Source organism: Ambystoma mexicanum, chromosome 14 (genome assembly GCF_040938575.1).
Source record: "Ambystoma mexicanum isolate Mex_15411 chromosome 14, UKY_AmexF1_1, whole genome shotgun sequence".
Classification (NCBI taxonomy): domain Eukaryota; kingdom Metazoa; phylum Chordata; class Amphibia; order Caudata; family Ambystomatidae; genus Ambystoma; species Ambystoma mexicanum.
The window spans coordinates 45616193-45638536 of record NC_090940.1 but is presented as its reverse complement, the minus strand read 5'-3'; the positions used below and the strand labels follow the sequence as shown (position 1 = coordinate 45638536).

Here is a 22344-nt window from a genome sequence, read left to right as displayed (position 1 = left end):
AGCTGGTGTGTACAGCGTCCTTGAAAAATACTTTTTCTGTTCCCACCTCCTGCATCATGCTGCTATTGGAGTAAATCAAAGATGAGGAATACATGGGAGGACACAATCCATTCTAAGAACAAATTGGTTACCCCTGGTAATGTTCTTTCGATTGGATGTTCCTCACGCATATTCCTCATCGCCCCCTCTTCCTTGGAGAGAATTTCCGTGCATTACTCCCTCTTTCAATGTCTGGTTGTCAAATGGCCTGACGAACATCTGTGCTTACGAGAGGGTGGAACAACTAGAAATGTAACCAATGGGCGTGGTACGTGTACAATCTGTGACACCATGCTCGAGAGTGGATGAAAGCCTGCGAGGGGCATCGAGTCGATGACGCACCGCCCCCTCTGCTGAGAAAGTTTCCAAAGCAGCCGACACTGGATGGAATATAGGAAAGATGGCAAATCCATGGAAGAAACATCCAATCTAAAGAATATTACCAGGGGTAAGTAATTTGTTCTTCTACATACCAATTTACGCCATCAAGCACATGAAGTTCCCGAGCTTTGTGGGCCATTGCCACTATCCATGCATAGTCATGAACAACTGGCTCGTCGAGCTCACTCTCCAGACCATGCTTCTTGACATCTGTAACGTACGTCAAGCCTGTTGCACAGCTTGGATTTCTCTGAACTTCAAGTCTCGGGTTTCACCGTCCGAATCGCTTTGATTTATTGGAGTGGTCTTGGACACTAGTCTAGGCAGGGCTTTCCCACCTGAGGACTGAGTAGCTAACATCTTCAGGACGGCTAACATCCTCCAATTTCAGGTGGAAGTTCAAGTATCTGTCTTTCTGTGTTTGCTCTCATAGCCATGTGCATTCTGCGCTTGAGATTGCTTCAGTGGCCTCTGTTTGAGGGGCACTGAGACCTTTTGCACTTCTGAGTGAGTTTCCCAAGACTGGTCAGGGAATTCCCTGCGTAAACCTGTTGAAAGGGGTGTTGCTTCAGCATCCTTGCTAAAAATGGGCAGCTGCAGATGCACACACAATCCTTGGGCGCTCGCCTACAAGACGGAAAGCGCCTCTGGTCAGTATCGGTCTCGGGAACACATCGATCTTCTAGAATTGAGAATGATCAGACTGGCCATGGTTGCTTTCCTGCAGTACAGCGCACAAATGTGCTGGTCCTGATGGACAACACAGTAGCCATGCACTACCTAAACAAGTGAGGTGGAGTAGTGTCTTTGCCTCTATGCAGAAAAGCAATGCAACTGTTTTTCTGTGCTTTGGAGAACTACCACCTTGCTTGATGGAGAATGTTATTGTGGATGTCTTAGTTTGGCCTCCCGAGAATCGTAGCTCTGTCGGGAAGCTGTGGATAATTTTGTCCTGGTGGACGACTTTTCAGTTGGCCCTTTTCATTCCAGTGTGAACAGGACGGGAGTTCTGCTATAGGGAATTGTCTTGACCAGGCGCTTTTGAGATGTACTGACAGTCAAATGGATGTTCTGCTCAAGGCTTTCCCAATCTTTTAAGATTTTTTTTACAATCGGCCATGTGGACAGATTGAGAGGCCACCCTATTCTGGTAAACTGGGAAAGACATGGTCTAGAGACAAACTGTCTTTGTAGTGTGGCAATCATTTCGTTAGACCTCAAACAGTCCGTGGGCATCATGGCGCTTGTTACAGAAGGTGAAAAGAACTTACTTGCAGGTGATAGCAGATATACATTTTTACAAAAACAATTTACATTGAGGTGAGCAGAGAGGGATTGGGGAATGATAGTCGGGACGTGTGAGAAGGGGGGGTGGTAGTTGAAGTGGTAAGTTTTCAGATTTTTACGGAAGGCAAGGAGAGAAGTTTCGGCTCTGAGGGCTGTAGGGAGCGCATTACATAGCTTAGGAGCTATGTAAGGGAAGCCTATGTTTGAGTCTGAACAAGCGTGGGCAAAAACAGGCAGCAGTTAATGTATCAAAGCTGAATAATGGATCGATCGTAGTCTGGCAAGGAGAGGTAGTGTAAGGATGTTGTGCCAGTTGAACCCTATAGCGATGCAGTATGTATGTATGTATGTGGGTGTGGGCAATAGGAAAAGGTATCCTTGGTAATCCCTTGCACTCAGATTTACTCAGGCACCACATTGGCAGCTCCTGAAGTCGATGGGGAGGCCCCCTGTGCTTTGTCCTGGCACAGTTGAAGGTCTTGGGGCCACTTGTACAGAGTTCACTTGTACTTTCTTGCCCAGGACAGGCCTGGAAGCTGGCAATGTGGAGTGGTACCTCGCTCTTGTTTTCAAAAGGACCCTTAAAAACTTTCTTCACAATACCCAGGGTCCTAAAATTGTTTGTGGGAATTGTGCAATCGGTTTCCCCGTGCCAGAATTTTGGTTTCAAAATGTGATTAGAATGTAAATATTGCTATGGGCACTCCGTTTGAGTCCCTGCATTTCTGTTCAGATCACGCACTCTTAAGCTGATTGCAAGGCATACATTCATTTTCAAAGTTGGTTAGCAGTTTGATCATTAAAAATGTCCTGATTAGGAAACAAATTCGATTAACAATTTTGTACTAACATTTTTAATGTCACCAGAAGTAATGTGTACCTGAGACATAATCGGCAACAAAACAGCATTTTTGTGTACTGCTGAGTGACATTAGTGAGATGAGGGTCTGTAAAATGCAAAGGTTAGCTGCATGAATGGACAAAAATAGATAGAAAAAGGCCCCGAAAACAGGTTTTCCGTGCAAGGCTCTCTGCAGCTGGGTCCAGTCAGTGAAACACAGGGCAGTGTCACATATTGTATGATCCACATGCTTGACCCATCATTTGCTCTGCAAGGAGTTTAGATGTTTCACAAATCAAAAAGTTCACAATGATATAGGAAAGTCATAGCCTGAGATTAAGTATGCTGTATCGTGTCGCAGCAGGCAGGTTAATTGTCAACTTCAGATGGACAAGAGGGCCCTTGCCTGTCATTGACTTTCAATATAGCATTACATACCACTTTCGGGGTATGGCAGGGCTTCTAATAACCTCAACACCAAGCCAGGTAGGCCCAAGCACATAATTTACGCCCTGTACACCCATGAAGTGGTATTTATCACCATTAATACTCTGAGCCACCATCTGTGGTACTGATACTTTTTTGATGGCCTTTGGCACTTTAAAGAGTGGACGAGGTTATTACTGTTGCCCCCTCTCTCCCCATTTGCCCGTTTGAACATGGAGTGAACAGGGAAAAGAGGGTGGAGAGACCCCTGAGGGCAAGAGGATTTCAGGGTTAGCTGTGCCTTCATTGAACAGGGTAATTTAAATGGCAAGCGGTGCTATAGAAGTGTCCGCTTGATTAGCAAATCAACAATTGTATAGCAAATTGCTATGCAACACTAAATATTGTCTGCCTTGGATATTCCTGTTTGCCATCACTAGGCTGGTGAGTGCGCTCCAGGCATTGTCTGTTAGACCCATTTGTTTTTCTCAAGGAGGTGGCCTTTAAAGGGAGGCTGCCCTTTCTTCCCAAGATAGTCTCAGATTTTCCTCTTAGTTCGATCGTCCTGCCTTTTATTTCTTTTCGAATCCCCTCCACCCACCCCCCGCTCTGTCCGTGTGCCTTCAGCTACTTCGGGGCTCAGACGAGGGAGGCCTGGCTAGATTACCATCTTTATGTGGGTTATGCTGGTGCCCATGCTGGCTGGGACTTTGACCAAACCACCCCTGTCAAGATGCATCCTCCCCTGCATCTTTGAATGCTTTGATCTGGCTCTGGGGCATGTACCTGAGGGTGTTGGGGCTCATTCCACTTCTGTCTTGCGCGGGTGGGGGCTCCCAGTTCTGTGCATTTGCCAGGCTGCTTAATGGGCTTCACCACATTTGCCAAACATTGCTTGGATTCCAAATCTGGGCAGGACTCTAGTTTTGTGGTTTAGGGTTTGGTTATGGGGTGGTGTCCTTGCTCTCCGCCCTCTTCCGGTCTATGTACTGCTATTGTAGTCTTATCATAGATGAGGCATCTGCGAGGGAAGTAATCCATTAAAAGAACAAATAATTTGCCTTTCGGTAATGTTCTTTCTGATGGATGTTCCTCCCATGCATTTCTCATCGCCATGCCTGCCCCTCTTGCAGAATGGTGCAACTAAGGGCGCAGTGCCCCTTTATGTACTGGGCCAGCTGTCTTATCCAGTGCATAGATGTGTTGAGCTTTCCTGGTGGTGGAAATGTTTCCAAAGAGCAGCTTCACTGGAGATGAAATGTCACAAATGAGGACTTGTTGGAGGAACATCCATCAGAAAGAACATGACCAGAGGTAATGAAGCTTTATTTCTGGGAAACCTTCTTAGGTGACAATTTGTACTTTGAAGATGTACACCCTTTTGTAGAACACAATGTTAAGTCACTTTTTCGTTTTACAACAGATTTTTTGTAACCACCTTTTCTCATTTGTTGGCTATCACAATCCTACCATTTTGGGCCTTATACCCTTTACAATCCAGCTCAAGCATCCAGGCTTGTTAATATCTCGCATCTGCTGGTATAGAGTTTTTGAACCATTCCGTTGATCCAGGCCCGGGCTGCTCTTCTTTCAATGCACTAGTCTGCAGTGGCTCAGTCAGTATCCTCCGGGAGGATAGCTCAGCGGCAGCGTGCGCGTCTTGGAAGCAAGACGACACGAAGCAACAGATTCGATCCCCGCGTCCGCGCTTAGAAACCTCTGGGTGTTTAAGCGCGTTATAAATACGTAACTAAGACAAAAAAAAACAACACAACTAAGAAAAAACAAACAATTCCTGTAACAGCGCCTCGATGCCTGTGGGCTGTGTGAGCGCTTTATAAATGTTAAATAAATTAAATTAAAAACAATAGCAATTTTTGGATTAGTTGATTTCCTATTCTTGATACCAGTGGAAACATCTGATTTGTAAGAGCCCCTGACTCTTCCTTCCCTTGTCAAAAGGTCCTGACTCCACTACGTCATTGCCGGGTCCAATGTCTTGAACTGTGGCTCAGTAGTGATCACTTTGAACGTTTGGCTTTTTCCTATGTTGGTGCACCAACCTTTTTCCTCTGAACTGAATCCACAATCATAGTATTTATCTGACTTCATAGTGCTGTACGGTTGTGTTAAGTAACTGTTAACAGGAGTCAACAAGGTCCTAGGTAATAAAGGAGATGAGCTTTCAGTAAAGAATGGAGGAGAGCAAGAGTGGTGACAACCTAAAGGAAGGCTGTAGCTTTCTACATTTTAGTGCAAGAGAAAATGAGTTGAAGTGTTTCAGCACAAGAAGCGTGTGGACAAAGTAAGAAAAGGAGGACTGATTGTAAAGAATAGGAGGGGATGCCAAAACAGCTTTTAAGAAATTAAACGGGAGGTGTGAATAGCAGCGTAAGGAGACTTATTTTATTGGTTATTTTTAAAGCGGCTATACATCAAATGGTGTTTCAAGGCGCCACAAGACAAACCTAGTTGCTTTGGGGTGGGGGGTGAGGGAAGAAAACTGTGATCCTTTGCCTTGTCATTAGGATCGTGCAAGTGTAGAAGCGGGGGTGTCAGTAGGGGTGGAAGGGATAATGCAAGGGTGGGAGGAAAAGGTAGGGCTGAGTGGTGGGAAACTAGTGCAAGGGGGAGGATGGGAAGAGGGCCCTTGGGCCTAGGCAAGTGCTAAGGGGAGGCCAGGTGGGCATGTACCAGGATATGCAGGGATTGAGGACCACACAGTAAGTGCGAGAACGGGGGTGGACCATGCTCGGTAGGGATGCACACCCCGCCAAGCTAGTTGGGTGAAGGGGGGGGCCTCCAGAGGGCAAGTGCATGTTGGGGGTGGGGGGGAATCAGGGAGGCTGGGGTGCTGGTGTAGACTGGGCGAGGAAGGCCTGGTACCCTGTAGGACACAAAAGGGACCAGGCAGCCAGTCAATTCGGCAGAGGGGTGGCATTAGCAGGGAAGGAAGAAGAGAAAAGGAAGGTCTTGAGAAGCTTCCAGAACTTGAGACCTGGCTAAAGCCTGAAAGGGGGGGGGAGGAGGCAAGCAGAAAAGCTGTTCCAGAGGGAGGCTCTTGCCGAAGAGATCTACCCCTCACTCTGCTTGGAGAAGTATGATCTGGAGAGAGTTGGTGCTAGAAGACTGAAGGGTTCTCGCAGGGAGGTCTTTGGGGAGAGAGTTGGATATAGCAGGGTCGCAGGCCCCAAAGCCCTGTGGATGATGCAGATGGTCTTGAACTTGATCCTCGTAGCCACTGGGATCCAGTGAAGTGATTTTAGGGCTGGAGAGATGCAGTCCCTGGACTTGAGTCCAGCGATGAGTCTTGCAGTCCTGTTCTGGATTAGTTGAAGGGGGCAAAGAGAGGATAAAGGTAGATTGAGGAAGAGGTTGTTGCAGTTGTCCAGCTTAGAAAGGACCAGAGCTCTGGAGTTTCTGGGGGGAAGGTGAGGAAAGGGAGAATGCCTCTGAGGAGGTGGAGCTGAATTGGGCCGCCTTGGCAAGGTCTGCAATGTGAGGCGAGAGGAGACCAAGGTTTTTAGCATCACAAGAGGGTGAGGGGACCCATGGAGGTTGGCCAGAGTAGGAGGGAGCAGGTGTTCCAATTAGAAAGGATCTCAGTCTTATTGGCATTAAGGCAGAGATCATTAGCAGCGCACCATGCCTGAATAGCACAGTCAGGGATGTGAGAGGAGGAAGCAGAGGGAAGCTTGAAGGAGAGCTGCATGTCTGCATAGCACTGGAAGTGAGGAGAGAAGGTGATCAGGTTGGTCAGATGGGCAAGTTAGATGTTGAAGAGCCACAGCGAGCGGATAGAACCCAGAGGGATTCTGCAAGTGGAGTGTGGTGGAGGAGAGGGCCCAACTGAACCTGAGCAGGAGCGGCCAGTTATGCAGGTCAACCAGTCCAGTGCCATTTCCGTGATGCCAAGGGTATCTCAGAGCCGATTTATCAAGGTGACATGATTGACTATCAAAGGCAGAGAAAAGATCCAGAAGGTTGAGAATGGCGGGAGAGTTGGAATCAAGATTTGGGAGCAAGTCTTCACCTTTTGGTGCCTCTGGCTGCTCTGAAGTCATATTGGTTGTGGAGACAACCAACAGATTCAGTATGGTGGATCAGTTGGGAGAAGGGGGAGATGGAGATAGAGCGGTAGTTAGCCGGGCAGGTAGGGACAACAGAAGGTTTTTTAAGGAGAGGGTGCCCAGTGGAGTGCTCGAAGGGTAGTGGGAAGAAGGCAGTGGCAAGGGAGTTTTGCAAAAATCAGCCAAGGCTGGAGCAAGGGAAGTTGTCCTTTATAGTTCTGGATTAGCAGGAGCACACCTATTTAGAGGAGACTTCCATAGAGGGAACTTGTTTAGAGACCTAATCCGGTGCTAGGGGCGCAAAGGAGGAGAGAAGGCGCGAAGGGGGGGTAGGGTGGGTCTGAAAGTGGGTGATGGAGTGGAGGTGAGTGAGGACAAGATGTCCTGTGTTTTGGTTGTGAAGTGGGAAGCCAATGCAGTGGGTCTGGGATGGCAGAGAAGTGGCGACTGCAGTAGGATTGGCAAGTTCCATGCAGATTTTGAACAGTTCAGCTGTGGTGTTTTTGCCCCAGAGATACGAGCATGGATATGGGCCCGCTTCTTAGAGTGGATGCAGAGTCTGTATTGCCTTTGGAGCAGGCGGCAGGCCAGTCTGTCAGTGGATGTGCTCGATGCCAGCCACGTCTGTTAGCAAATCTACACTTGTGTTAGAGGCTAGGTCAGATTCAAAACACTCGTATATACCAACAGAAGAAGTCAGTACCTGGACAATGTCACCGTCAAGAAAAATTACAAGGTGTATGTCCAAACCTATCTCACATATCACAATATTTTATTAATGTAAATTCAAAGCAACAAATTCATGACAATTATAAACCTAAAAAGCATATGCACATGTTACAAGACAATATATACCAAACGCATACAAATTATTTCAGTAAAAAAAAACAAACAGGAAGTCTGCATAGATCGCCACACATTTCAGTGCATCCTCCCCTCCATGATCTGGCTATCTCCACACGTTTCAGTACCGGGTATCGTCTGTACCCACCTTTTTTAACATGGCCAAGAGGCCAAGCAAATTGCATAGGTTGTGCTAATGAATACTCAAAAACCTATAATTTGCATGGGGACAACCTGTTTGAGGACATTTATTTTGATGGATTAATAGATTTCAAACTGAACATAAAATAAATTCACAGCCACAGAGCGAGAACACTTTGCTTTGTTCCTGTAAGATTGCAGTTATCTAACTCGTTCCGTCTATGTGGAGCTTTGTGCAGCGCTCACATAGCCATTCCTTGATTGTGCATTTAAGCACATTTTGCACCTGCTAAAGTCCAAAGGCAGAAATACATTTTTGCTATTCCATATTCTGTCGCCTAAAAGATGGTCAGTGGAGTGATTTCTTCGAATCATCTACTAGTGACCTCATGAAAGATGCAACATATGATGAACCTACACATTGTAACAGTCAAGTTTGAAGTGGTGAGGCACACTGCTTACTTATGTTCTGTCCTTTGATGACCTGCCTGTATATAACTCAGCTGGTGTTCTTTCATTTTTCAGACTTGCAACTTCTGCAAGAAGAAAGGTGCTTCCATCGGCTGCGTGGGGATTCGGTGCAAGAAAAGCTATCACTATCCGTGTGGGTTGGTGAAGGAGTGCATCTTCCAGTTCATGGGGTCCTTTGCGTAAGACTATTTTTCTGTTCTTGCATTGTCCATAGAGGCCTTCTTTATTGAGTAATTTGAAGTGATTATTTTTTGTCCAGTGTTTTAATTGGCAATTGAGGTACATATTTCATGCTGCAGACACAGGAAGTCACTCGCCCCCACCATTACCCACATGCACACAGCACACCATTGCTTACTCTCAAAACGTCTGTTATCACTCGCCAGTGGCTAGTTAAAATGTGTAGGTCTAATGTTATAAGATTTCACTTTGACATACCAATTGCCTTTTATTATTGTCTATAATCTTCATTTCTTAGAGACTTGTATCCCTCCTCCGTGTCCATTTCAAATCCTGTCCTTGTTTCACATGGTCCATAAATATTTAAAGGCCATCGACGTGTAGCATTTTCTGGAGATTCTTCAGGAGGGCGAGGTGCTGTAGGACCACACCATCACCATGGTCCAGGACATTGCGGACACAGGGTTCCGCCAAATGGGGAATGGGGTCTGCCTCGGTTGCCATGGCTGGCTGAAGACCACCAACTTTAGGCATGAAGTTCAGACCAGGGTCCTGGACATGCCGTTCGGGGACAATCTGTTTGGAAAGGCTGTCGATGAATTACTGCAGGCCATCAAGACAGCCACAGACGGCCTGTGCCCTGGGCACGCTGCAACAGCACAGGCCGTCCTTTCATTCCTGAGCAGAGAAGTCTGGCAGATCATCGAAAGGTTTCGGCGGATGATCGTCCTCGTACCGCCAGCCCTCCCTCCCCCCCGTTCCACGACACAGGAGGCCTACAGGGGTAGTTCCAAGGCCTTTGGAGGTGGCTGCCGTCAAAGCTCCCAAGGCGGCCCATAGACCACCAAGCAGGGTTGAACCGGCCAAGTCGTCTGGCCCCCTCCCCTGCACCCCGTTGGCAGGCCGACTGGTGAACTCCGTCATCATGTGGGAAAACATCTCCACCGACCGATGGGTGCTGGACCCTCTCACCCACACTTTGGAGTTTCAGCGAAGTGTCTGTGGATGCCACCGGTGGCTCTGGAAGAACACATCCCTCAGCTGCGGCTGGAGGTGCAAACCATGTTAAAAAAAGGGGCGATGGAGCAGGTTCCAAAGCGGCTCCGGGGCTTATTCCAGATACTACTTAATAATAATGAAGACATGGGGCTTGAAACCCATTCTCAATCTACGACGACTCAACTACATCAAGTCCCAAACATTCTGGATGGTCACATTGCAGCACGTGCTGGGCCAACTGGAGGAGAGGGACTTCCTGTTGTCGCTGGATCTAGAGGACATATACTTCCACGTCCCCATTCACGAAAAAACATTGCAAGTTCCTGTGCTTCGTCGCACAAGGGAAGCACTACCAGTTCAAGGCCCTGCCCTTTGTAAAGACTCTGGGAGTTGACTTCAGTCCGAAGTGTCTGGCAGCCCATCTGCACCTGCAAGGTATACATGTGTACCCATACCTCAACAACTGGCTCATCTGTGCAAAGTCAAGGGAGATCGCAGTCGATCACATGGAGAGGACCATCCAGCTGCTGACGAATCTGGGGTTCTCGGTAAACTATCCGAAGTACTACTTGATTCCATCGCAAGACGCTCTGTTCCTGGGACACAGGCTCAACAGTCTCCTGCCTGGCGGCTCCCTTGGAAGACAGGCTAGCATCCATCCTGGGCAAGGTGCGACGACTGACACTCAAGGTCGCCACGGTGAGAACCATCCAGTCGCTGCTCGGCATGATGTAGTCGTATTGCTACCTGATCACTCTACAGGTTGCAGATGCGACCCCTCCAGGAGTTCCTAGATGCTCGTTGGATCCAAGTGTCCAGAAGCTTCCCCAAAAAGATTGTCCTCAATGAGGTGTTCTGTTGAGTGATAAGGTGGTGGGGCGTGCGCTCCGACCTCACCGGAGGATGAAGCCCCCCTCCCCCTCTTGCCAGGAGACTATCACCACAGACGCTTCCCTGGAGGGCTGGGCAGCTCTCACTGGACGTCTCAATGCCAGAGGCCTGTGGCGATCAGAGAAGTACCTCCACATCAATGTCCTGCAGCTGCGTGCAGTGTTCTAGGACCTCAAGTCGTTCCTCCCGTCCCTCAAGGGCAAGGTGGTGAGGGTCTTCACGGACCATACCACCACAATATTATACATCCGGAAGCAGGGGGCACCAGGTCCCCGGTGCTCTCCAGAGAGGCGCTGGAATTGTGGAACTGGGCTTGCCAAGAGTGGGAGCTTCGGCAGGAACAAGTGGACAGTCTCTTCCTCAAGTGGGGCAGGCCCCGGATCGACCTATTTGCAATAGCTTCAAAGTGCCAGAAGTTCTCCAGCAGCCAAAGAGCATGGGGGACGCGTTCTCCTTCCCGTGGGAAGGCCTGTTACTGTACATGTTTCTTAAGTTGCCCCTACTACTGCGTGTCATCAATCGACTCGAACAGTGCCGGTGCAAGATGATCCTCGTTGCCCCGATGTGGCCGAGGCAGATTTGGTACCTGGACCTTCTCAGCCTGTCTACGTCGCCACCAGTCAAGCTGCCACTGGTCATTGACCTTCTCACCAGGAGAGGCGCAATCCTACACCACGACCCAGGGTCGTTGAACCTGAAGGCGTTGCTCCTGCAGCATTAGACTTTGGCAGGTAAAAGCTTCCTGCAGACTGGTCCTTGCCAGGGCCTGGTCGTCGACTCTAAGTGCTACGGCACAAGTGGCAGCGCTTCGCGACGTGTTGCCGAACATAGAATATCAACCTACTGAGGGTCACAGCACCGCAGGTCCTTCGATACCGATTGTCCTTGGCCAGGGCGGGACTGGCTCACGCCTCCATCAAAGAGCATCTGGCGGGTATCTCCTGCTACACCAGGTCTCTGGGACGGTCTTCGCTTTGGTCACACCGTCTGGTAAAGGAGTTCCTTAAAGGACTGTTCCGATCATTCCCGCCGGTGAAGGCATCTACCCTGGCGTGGGAACCCAGCGTGGTTGACGCAGCTCATTGGGTGAGGGAGGCTCCCTGCAAGCCGATGCATCAAGCCCCTCTTGTACCTTTCTTGGAAGACTGCTTTCCTTGTGGCTATCACCTTTGCCAGGAGGGTAGGTGAGATCCAGGCCCTGTCCTGCAAGCGGCCTTATTTGACTTTCCACGATACAAGGGTGGTGCTATGGACGCACCCCTCCTTCATTTATTTATATTTATTTATTTTAATTCTTATAAAGCGCCAACATGCCCGTAGGCCTCAAGGCGCACATAGAAACTTAACAGGACAAACATACATATAGAGAAGCCTAAATAGAGCAGAGAAGGAAAAGGTCAAGGAGTTATTCCATATTGAACAAATGGGTTTTTACGGCGCGTTTGAAGACGGAGTAGTTCGGAATCTGCCGCATCTGGGCATGCCGTAGTTTCCATCGGAATTCCATTTCAACTAACCTTTGGTGTTGCCTGTGTTTTTTCCGGCACCTTTGTTGCCGGCTGAAAGGCCTCTGCACTCGCTGGATATGGCACATGCTCTGAAGTTCTATGTAGCTTGCACAAAGATTTTCCGGAAGACTTCTCAGCTTTTTTTTAACTTTGGTCCTGTGAAACATGGGAAGGCCTTGTCAAAGGCTTCCATCGTCATGTGGCTCTCCCACTGTATCGCTCATTGTCACCGGTAGGCAAACCGACCGCTGCCTGGCCGTCCGAGAGCCCATTCTACCAGAGTGATTGCTGCGATAACGGCGTTCCTGTCTGGTGTGCCCCAGCTGGACCTCGGCAGGGCTGCTACGTGAAGGTCTACACACACCTTCACAAGATTCTACTGCGTCGACAAGGATTACAAAGAGGAGTCCATGGTCTGCCAAGCACAGCTGCGCAACCTGTTCGCTTGAAGATGAGCCTGATGAGGAGGTTATAGCAATTGCTTCTGTTGAGCCTTGCCACCTCCTGTGGTCGTGTATGTATGTACTGCTATGTATTCTTTATTCATGAGGACAGATTACCTCTCTGTATCCGCTATATGACTGAACAGTCCTTCACATTTGTGTTATTTGCTGCGTTAGTCAAAACACCATGTCATGCCAGTTTTTTCACCTTGAAACAGTGTATTCATAAATCAATGTCACAAATGATAAACATTTAAGATTGCTCGTGCACTTTCCGCAAGGCACATATACGTAAAACATAAATTGTCTGACTTGTTACATCAACAGTTCGCCAAATGGTCGGGTTAGTGCACAAATTGACTTTTTAATTTTTCAAAATCTTATGTATTTGTCAATTGTTTTATTTCAGGTATTAGACAGAGGGACAGCTAATACTGTCTCTCATAAACTAGGATTATTTTATATCCACAGGATGTCTACACATGTATCGAGTAGGGGGATGTATTCAACACTATCCCTATTGTCTTTTCCTTTTGTTCTGGCAGTCTTCGGGACAAGTGTATTTCTTGAAATAGCTGAAGTAATCACAAATAACCCATTGGTTCTCGTGGCAGTCACTACAATAAAAAATTATGAGTTGTATTTTAAAAACAAAAACTGGAAAGGCATTGTTGCGGGTCATATGGCCCCAGTATTGTGAAGGATTGACCTGGTCTATATTTTCAGTCGGATTCAAGCTTTTTCATATCAGGGGAAGTGGATTTCTTCCTTTCGTATGGTGGAGGACTGCTTCGTTCAATTTGCAGGTTTAATTAGTTCCCAAAGGTGATGTCTTTTTCTTCCTATCTGTGACATCTGAAATTTGTGTAGTTTTAATTTTTTACACTAAACCGGTTTTCATAGTATTGAATATATTACTAGCCTTAGTCGGTTGTAATCGCCCGATGGTCATTTTGCATTGGTGTCTCTATAATAGACCAAGTGGTATTAGTCTCTAGCTCCACAAGTTTGTAATTTCACTGTTTATTGGATAATCTCATTCATATGGCCCCATTGGGTTTTACGCATCCTATAGGTGACGCCTGTATCGTACTTAACACATATGCAGCATATGTATCTATTCTTCATTTTTCTGCTGGCTTATTTACCAAATTTCATAATGTCATGTTAAATGAACCTGACATCATTTTCAAATTCGAACATTATGCTGAGGCTGTTCTTGGTGTAAAGCCTAATGTGTTACCTCGTTTGTGGTCTGTAACCCGTTAGTTATTTTACTTACATTTTGATTATCCATGCTAGATTTACTGATTTTTCTTTCCACCGTTGCCCGCGTTTGTTACAGAGCAATCCGGCAACAGAGGCAGAAGTCCGTCCGATTGCTTACATCTCCTGTGACCCAGCCGCGTCACCTCTCATTGCGGTCACATTACCGCGATGTTCGGCTCGTAATGTGTGGTTCTATTTTTTTCTTATGCTAGTTGATCCGCCACCTTGTGAAGGTGGTTGTTTTTAATTCATAGTTGTCTCTGTAATTAATGGGCACATTCATTTGTTGATTCTTTGGTGCTTTTTATATTCTCATCCAGTTTACTCCACAGATGTCAGTGGTTTGACAAACAATGCGGAATTGGAAACAATGGATCACTCCTATTTCATTCTTGTAGGAGTGTGTTCAAGTGTGTAAAAGTAGATCTCTTCTAGCACTATGTCTACTGACATGAAGCTCTTTTGTTTAAAATGGCCATATCTCTAGATGTTTCATGCTTGACCATCCTTATTTATTATTAGCTCTTTATATATCCCAATCATTTATCAGAGTCAAAAGGAACTGCATTAGTAGCTATTGGGGGTTCCTACTTTTCTGCATATTTCAGTGGTTCCCATTCAAACATGAGACAACCAATGTTTGGAAGTCTAAGTACATTGCGGGTTCTTATTCTCGGTTGTTTGGGTGCTTAAATTTGTGTGCCCCCTTAACATTTTGCTGGCTTACATGATTTTTCAACAACTTTTGAGACTAGACTGACATAGTTTAATTTATTACTTATTCAAGGATAAAACTTTAGTCACTGGAGGGATGGGTCAGCGTGCTTGCCTTGGAAGCAAGACGACAGTTCGATCCCTAGGTCCACACTTAGGAACCTTTGGGTATTAAGCGCGTTATAAATAACCCATCATATCATAAATCGCAGTTTAGGTGAGTACACTTGACGCAACAAAACGCTTGAAATGTAGCACATTGTTTAACTCTAGACCGGCTAAACTCTACATGTTCCCATTGATCTCCCCATAATGCCATATCGCCCATTTTGTATGGCATTGTAAATTCCTTCTCTTAGAATATGTATATGCTCTTGGGCTTTGCCACAGTAACGCGCAAAATTAAGCCAGTCCTGAGTCTTCACAATGCCCTGAATTTCAAGGATTTTGTTGCGTTTTTACTCACATTAACTTCACTTCAAACATTTTCTTTCCTTGAATTTCAAGGGTTTTGTTATACTATAGGTTCTTTCCATGCCCACTGTATTTTTCTGCGCAAGTGGCCACAGCCTTTGCCTGTGCCCACTGTGTATTTTTGGGTGCCTTTGGCCAGGGCCAGTGGGTGCTAGGGAGTTTTTCTTGAGTATACCTGTAGTCGGACTGTATAAAACTATCCCCTTGGTATACAGAGTTCCAAATTCTAGTATAGGCCTGTACCACTCAAGGTTGTGGTAGTATGGCAGAGCAGCCAGGCTTATTTTAGGAGTACAAAGAATATAAATAGGCCCAAAGAAACACTTACACCTTCAGAGTTTTATCAAAATAGTACTCTTAAGTCCCCTTTCCTCCATACTGTATGGTCGTCCCTTCCATAGGACGGGAGACGGAACTTTTTTCACCAGAAAGCCTTCTTCTGCTTTAAATTTAGAGGCACGTGGGGTGTGGCCCAGGGAGCATGCGCTGCCCTGACTCCGTCCTCCGGTGCCACACCTCAGCCCCCCTTTCCACGTCGACTGGAACGTTCCGAATTCACCAGCGCCTCCTGGGTTTGGCTTCAGCCATGTAATTCCACGCGCAGATACTTTTGTCTTTTTTGTCTTACCATTCAGGTACTCGGGCGTCATGCTCCTTCCCGGCGCATGTCGACTTCTACAGCGTTCAGCAGGTGTCCTTCCTGCAATGGGCTCTTCCCAACTTCAGACCCCCATGCCCTCTGCCTACATTGCCTTGGCCCAGACCACGGTTGGTAATCATGTTCGGCGTGTGACTCGCTGTCCTCGAAGGCGCTGAAGAACAGACTAGCCAAGTGGAGGGAGCTCTTCCAGAAGTCGCTTCCAGAGGATCTCAAGAACTTTGAAGCATCGAACCAAGCACAAGGTAGGGCTGATATTTTCCAGCGCACCCCGCAAGGGAGACTGCTTCCCAGGCACTCTCCCACGTGGGAGGGACCGGCCAGGTCCTTCTAACGGCACGTGCACCGAGGCTGCTTCAGCTACCGGCCTTCGGGTCGAGGGATCCTTGGATACTCCCGGACGCAGTGTTGAAGAACCGGAAGGTTATTTTACCGGGTCTACACCCGAAGGGGCTCCACCCTTTTACCTGCACCATGGCCGAGGGGCTATGCCCGATAACCGACAACACGTCTGAGGGGGTGCCTAAACGCAGCTCTACTGACCCCAGGGTCGAGGTGTCGCACCTACCGGCCCGAGGAGAAGGGTAGGCCTCGTGATCCACACGCAAGTCTAGGATGAGGCCGGGCCCATTGGGCTGAGCACCACGTCGCAAGCATGTGGCAGGTAGCTCGACAAAATGGCCGCCGCGCCAGAACGAGGTACCTGTCTAACGCCATTCCAGGAATTCGGCGAAGAATGAGTGTCATGGTGGGACTGGCCTCAACCAGGTACGCGGCCTACAGCCTACATCTCAGTTGCGCAGGACGGCTTTCTGTGGCATCCATATGGGCAGGGGATGCAGCGGCTCCAGCAGTTCCCGCTACCCCGTTTGCACCCCTTGCCACCTCTTTGGCCAGTGAGGAGCTGCTCTTCGAGAAGTTAATCTGCCTCATGAAGTCACCTCAGATGGGGGCATCAAGGACGCCATCAGAAAAATCATTCCTGCCATGTTAGCAGCATCAGACTCCTCCATCAGACCCCCAGGCCCTGGTGCAGCCGCCACCTCCGGCTCCAGAGCCAGCTCCGCAACCTCTGCCGCCCCCTCGGCCTCCGGCTGCTCGGCTGCTGTCTCTGTACCCCAGCCTCCGGCACCAACTACTCCTCATCCACCAGATATGCAGGATACTGATGAGGATCCGGACACACCATCAGCCAAGGCTTTGCATAAACGTCTTGCTGGTTTGACAGAGTACCTGCCCCCCCCCCCACCCCCCTCCCCCACCCGAGGTCGACTAGCCGGCAGAGGTCGTTCTGGCTAAAGTCCTCACGTGAAGCCCCTCTGCCAAATCGGGGATTCCTATGCAGTCCAATGTCGTCCTGGCCAAGAAGGGCTGGCTCAAACCCCACTTGGCCCAGCCGGTCAATCGATGCCTGGACGCCAAGTACAGGCAGGTGGAGGGGGATACACTCTTGCTTTCGGCCCATCTCCAGCCACACTCTTCGGTGATTGCTGCGGCATCACTATACTCCAAGCCCCAGTAGTCGGCCTCTTCCTCTGTGGCGCTGCTAGGCAAGGAGAGGATCTTGGAGGCATATGGCAAGAAACTCTATTCCAATGCCTCTTTACATCTACGTCAAGCCAACGCTGATGCTATGCTGGCTCCGGGCAAAAAAATTCAACCCGGGTGTCCAGGAGCACATTCTAGATCTACTGTTCGAGAGGAGTGGGGGGGGGGGGGATTTGGTAGACACATCTTCCACTCCTCTAGGGATGAGGAGCTGGACAAAAAAAAGCTCATGAACGGCAAGTCTTTATCCATTCTTACAAAGCCCATGCCCAAATCGTACACCCAATTTCAGCAGCGCTTGGAAAGGGGTTGTACATATGGAGGGTTCTGTGGCATCCATGAACGCAGATCCAGGCAGCTGGACTGCTCGCTGTCTCGGAGCCGGCGCAAACAACAAAAAGGGTGGGAAAGAGGAAGGGCTTTTTTAGTCCCCTCAGCGCCAGCCTTCAAGGGAAAGAAAGCATGACACGCACACCCCTTTGGGTCTACGTGTCTCCGGTGGGGCGCAGGCTTGCTCTCATGTATATTTCTGGCACCGGAATTTCGCAGACCCCTGGATCCTCTCCGTAGTATCCACAGGGTACTGCCTTCCTATACCAGCCTCTCCTCCCTCCTCTCCCACAGGTTGGGACAGCAACTCTTTTGGCTGAGATCTGGTCGTTCATAGAAAGCCAGGCAGTGGAGGAAGTCCCAGCCTCCCAGCGAGGCTTTGGTTTTTACTCCAGGATGTTCGTCATTCAGAAGAAACAGGTGGCCCTGGGAGTTGTGCTGGACCTTTCCACCATCAACCTCTTCCATACCCCTGCAAAAATTCAAGATAGTTAGGCCAGCTTTTATAGCGGAGACATTGGACAAGGGAGACTGGATGTGCTCCCTGGACCTGAAGGATGCGTACCTGCACGTCCTGATTTGGCAGCCCCATCATTCTTTCCTATGGTTCAGGATCATGGGCTTCCATTTTCAATACAAGGTCCTTCCTTTTGGCCTCAACTCTGCTCCTAGGGTCTTTACCAGACTCATGAATGCCGTGGCGGCCGCCCTCCTAGCGCAGGGCCTCCACATCTACCCATACCTCCACGACTGTCTCGCCGGGGTACATCTCCGGAAGCGGTTCACCACTTCTCCCATACCTTTATGAACGCACTGCACAATCTGGGCTTCTTGAGATTGAGCGAGAAGTCACAGCTGCAGACTCGGACCTTCCTGGGCCTCATCTGGGACACATGCTCCGAGAAGGTCTTCCCGTCGAAGGACAAAATCTCGGCCATCAAGAGGGCCACCGCCCACTTCCTCAGCAGAGAGGTGACCTCGGCATGGTGTTACCAACATCATCTGGGTATACTGGCAGCGGTCCTATTAGCTGTGCCGCAAACAACACTAAGGATAAGGAGGATTCAGCTGCACTTCGCGGCCTCATGGAATCGGGAGCAGGGCTCGCAATCTGAGACGATCAATGTCCCTCCATCTCTCCACCCGGACCTAACATGGTGGTCCAGGGACTGTAACCTATGGAAAGGCAAGCCCTTTCAGCCGCCCTCTCTGCAGGCCACCATCACCACAAATTCCTTGCTCGAGGGCTGGGGAGCCACACTGGACGATCTCTCGGTCCATGGCACCTGGACCCGACAGGAGCAGGAATACCACATCAATTGGTTGGAGCTGAACACCATCTGGCTAGCTCTCAGAGCCTTCCTACCACTTCTCAGGGGCAAGGTTGTCCTCATCCAGACAGACATCTGGACCTGCATGTACTACGTCAACAAGCAGGGAGGCAGCAGATCCCCTCTGTGCAGACTATCAGCATGTGAAAGTGGGCCCTGGAGAACGAAATCTACCTCACGGAAGTCCCTCCCACGGGAATCCAACCTGGAAGCGGACAAGCTCAGCAGGCTGGGAACGGACAATTACGAATGGCAGCTAAACCTCTTTATACAGGAGATCTTCAACACGTGGGGTCACCCCCACGTGGATCTTTGTCACATGGCACAACAAGAAGTGTCCCCAGTTCGCATCCTGGCATGGGCAGGGTCCTGGCTCTCTGGGCGACGCATTTCACCTCCAGTGGACCGGCATGAAAGCCTACGCCTTTCCGCCCACTACCCTGATCCACAGTGTAATTTGCGAAATCAAGGAGTCTGACTCCTCATCATTCTGATGGCTGCATGGTGGCCGGCCAGGCCATGGTTTTTGGAGCTACTCTGCCTCTCGGAGGTGCCTTGATTCACCTTCCGATGGGCCCAGCACATCTTCTGGCACAGCAGGGGGGGGGGGGGGCAAAGTCATCCACCCTGCACCAGAGAAACTAGCCCTCACAGCGTTGTACCTGAGCAGGTAACGCTTCGGCACCTTTGCCTCTCACAGGCCAGTCTGGAGATCATACAGGGTGCCAGGAGCAAAGCCACCAGTGCAAAAGCAAATGGACCAGATTCTGCCACTGGGCAGACTCCAAGGGCTTTGACCCCTTGGCGTGCACTTTGGACGACGTGCTCTCCTTTTCGGTGCACCTTGCTCATTCTGCCGTGCAGGTGGACACCTGCTGCACATATCTTGCAGCCATTTGGACTTACAGAACTCTGACGAGGGCGTTTTCTCCTCCCCCAACCCTATAGTCAAACATCTGACTGGTCTCGCTAGGCTCTAGCCGCCCCAGTCAAGAGACCGCACCCTGTGTGGGACCATAACATAGTCTTGGGCGCACAAACCATCAAGCCAATGGCGTCCATGCACATCACGCTGGTCACCATCAAGACGGCCTTACTAGTAGGTCTTACCTCGGCTCGCAGAGTCGGCGAGATCCAGGCGCTGGTCGTATCTGAACCATATACCACCTTTCACAAGCACATGGTTGTCATGCGGACGTACCCAGAATTTTTGCTCAAGGTTCCATCTGCGTTCCACTTGAACGAGTATAGTCCTTCCTACGTTCTTTCCCGATCCCAAGGACGAAGCACAGAATGCTGCACAGCCTGGATGTCAAGCATGCCCTAAAATTCTCCTTGGACAGGACCAAGGGCTTCCGCAATTCGGGCGCCCTGTTTGTCACTTTCGGAGGCTTGAGGACAGGCTATTAGGCCTAAAGGCTTACATATACCTCTGGATGGTCTCTGCCATCAAGGAAACGTACGAGGGTCCGCACAAGCCACTTCTGGCCAACATGCATGCGCACGCAGTCTGGCCAAGGCAACGGCCATCGTGTTCCAGCGCTATGTCCCTTGGCAAATCATAAGCAGTGCGGCCACTTAGGCCTCTCACTCGGCTTTCTGTAAGCATTACGGTTTGGATGCCAGATCTAGATCTGATGCGGCCTTCGGACACTGTTCTCAGGAACCTATTTGCTTAAGGAGGGTCTCCTCTCCACCCAGGGGCTACATTCAGTTGTAATCGCCCATACAATATGGAGGAAAGGGGACGGGACGTAAGAGTAATTATAAGTTACTCACTGTAGTGACTAACATACTCTTAGTCCATAGTCCCCTTTACTCCATACGTCCCACCAACCTCCCCCCTAATAATTGTGGTGTCATTAGGCAATGTTAAATCTATTGTTGATGCATCAATGGGGACTGAGGTGTGGCGCCGGAGGGTGGAGTCAGGGCAGCGCATGCTCCCTTGGCCGCACCCCTGCACGCCTCTAAATTTAAACGGGGGAAAAAAGGGTTTTCTGGTGAAATAGGTTCTGTCTCCCTTTCCTTGGAAGGGACGTCCATAAAGTATAGAGGAAAGGGGACTATGGATTAAGAGTACATTAGTCACTACGGTGAGTAACTTAATTTATTGTGTGTATATATACACAAGGCAAAAATCTTCATATGGGTAAGTACTATTTAAAAGTTAAAACGCAATAAAAACTCAATGGACCATTTAGGTAATTAAACCACAATGTTAAACTCATAAGATTGATTAAAGCAATTCAAAGGAAAGTGTAACCACTGTTAATGGTCACTCAAAATATTCTGTTGGAGGAATAAAATGACGAACGGCACCAACAATAGCAGGTAAGCACTTTTTAAGTCTTGTAATACTTTTCAGAAGCCTTATGGCTTTAGCAGTCCATCCATATCAAGGTAGGATTATTCAAAGTCAGATTGGAGGGAAAAGCAGGTACGGCACAGTTGTAAAAAGGCAAAGGTCCAGATGATTCTTCAGGTACAAGTAAATAGCAAGCTTTTGTTGGTAAAAAGGGCACAGGGACCTCTGGAAAGGCTCTCTGAATGCGCACAAATGTAAGGCCTGGGCGAACACCTAAACACTGGAATCCGCACTCCAGGAACAAAGGAGCGACACAATGTCTGTTTTACAGAGTCCCACATCACCTTAGGAGTGGTGAAAAGGATAAATCTGGATGTCTTCACGATGCAGCAGCTGGAAGCCTGCCTACATGGTCCTTGGTCATGGTGACGAAAGGAGGGACTCCTGAAGGGATGTTGCAGCAGCAATCTAAAGAGGGGACCCCAGCAAAGGAGTCTTCCTGCTCCACTGTATATCTGTGGTCTGGGTGCCTTCTCACAGACACCAATGTAGAAAGGTTCTCATCTGATCGATTCTCCCCACTTGCTCGGTCCTGCTCTCTGGCAAGAGGACTTTGAGGACGGCGATCTTTTATTATAATTGCCCAGAGTTTTGTGAGCATTATTTTATGGCAAGGCGATGCACTGCAGTGGTCACGGGTACCCTGGTATTGGCGATTTGCAGCCCAGAAAGGTCGCAGCATGTCGAGGGATGGCCCAAATTGAAGTTCGTTTTAGGACTGATTATGGCCACCAGCCCAAGGGAGTAAGTCATCCTCTTTGGAGCTTCCCCGTTGACTTGAAAACTGGGTCAGTGCAGCAGTGGTACTTCAGCAGGCTTCTACGGTCGTTGGAAGGTGTTGCAGGTGTCGGTCTTCTTCGGTTCTTCAGTTCCAGTGGTCGACTTATCTTCAGCCTCTGGATCCTCTCCTTTCATCAAGAACCCAGCCAATGAACTCTCATGCTACATTCAAACTTTTGGAGGTGGCTTTCTAGACAGCCAGCCTCCCAGTTGGAACTGGTTCTAGGTAGGCATGCCAGAAGACAAAACAGCAACGTTTTGGACTCTTCACTTGCTTTCTGTCCTCAGAGACACTGGGGTCTCTGTGGGCCTCACAAAGGATTCCTGCTGAAGACTAAAGTCAAACCAGGGC

The 22344-nt window shown here is 48.9% G+C and overlaps 1 protein-coding gene across 2 annotated transcripts in view; it reads left to right on the top strand.

Annotated features, from left to right (window-relative positions):
- G2E3 (G2/M-phase specific E3 ubiquitin protein ligase) overlaps positions 1–22344 on the top strand; it is a 950771-nt gene that overhangs the window by 415519 nt on the left and 512908 nt on the right. For both annotated transcript variants that reach the window (XM_069638501.1, XM_069638502.1), the window contains exon 6: positions 8554–8678. In XM_069638501.1, the coding sequence (XP_069494602.1) occupies positions 8554–8678 (125 nt within the window). The remainder of the gene's footprint in view (positions 1–8553; positions 8679–22344) is intronic.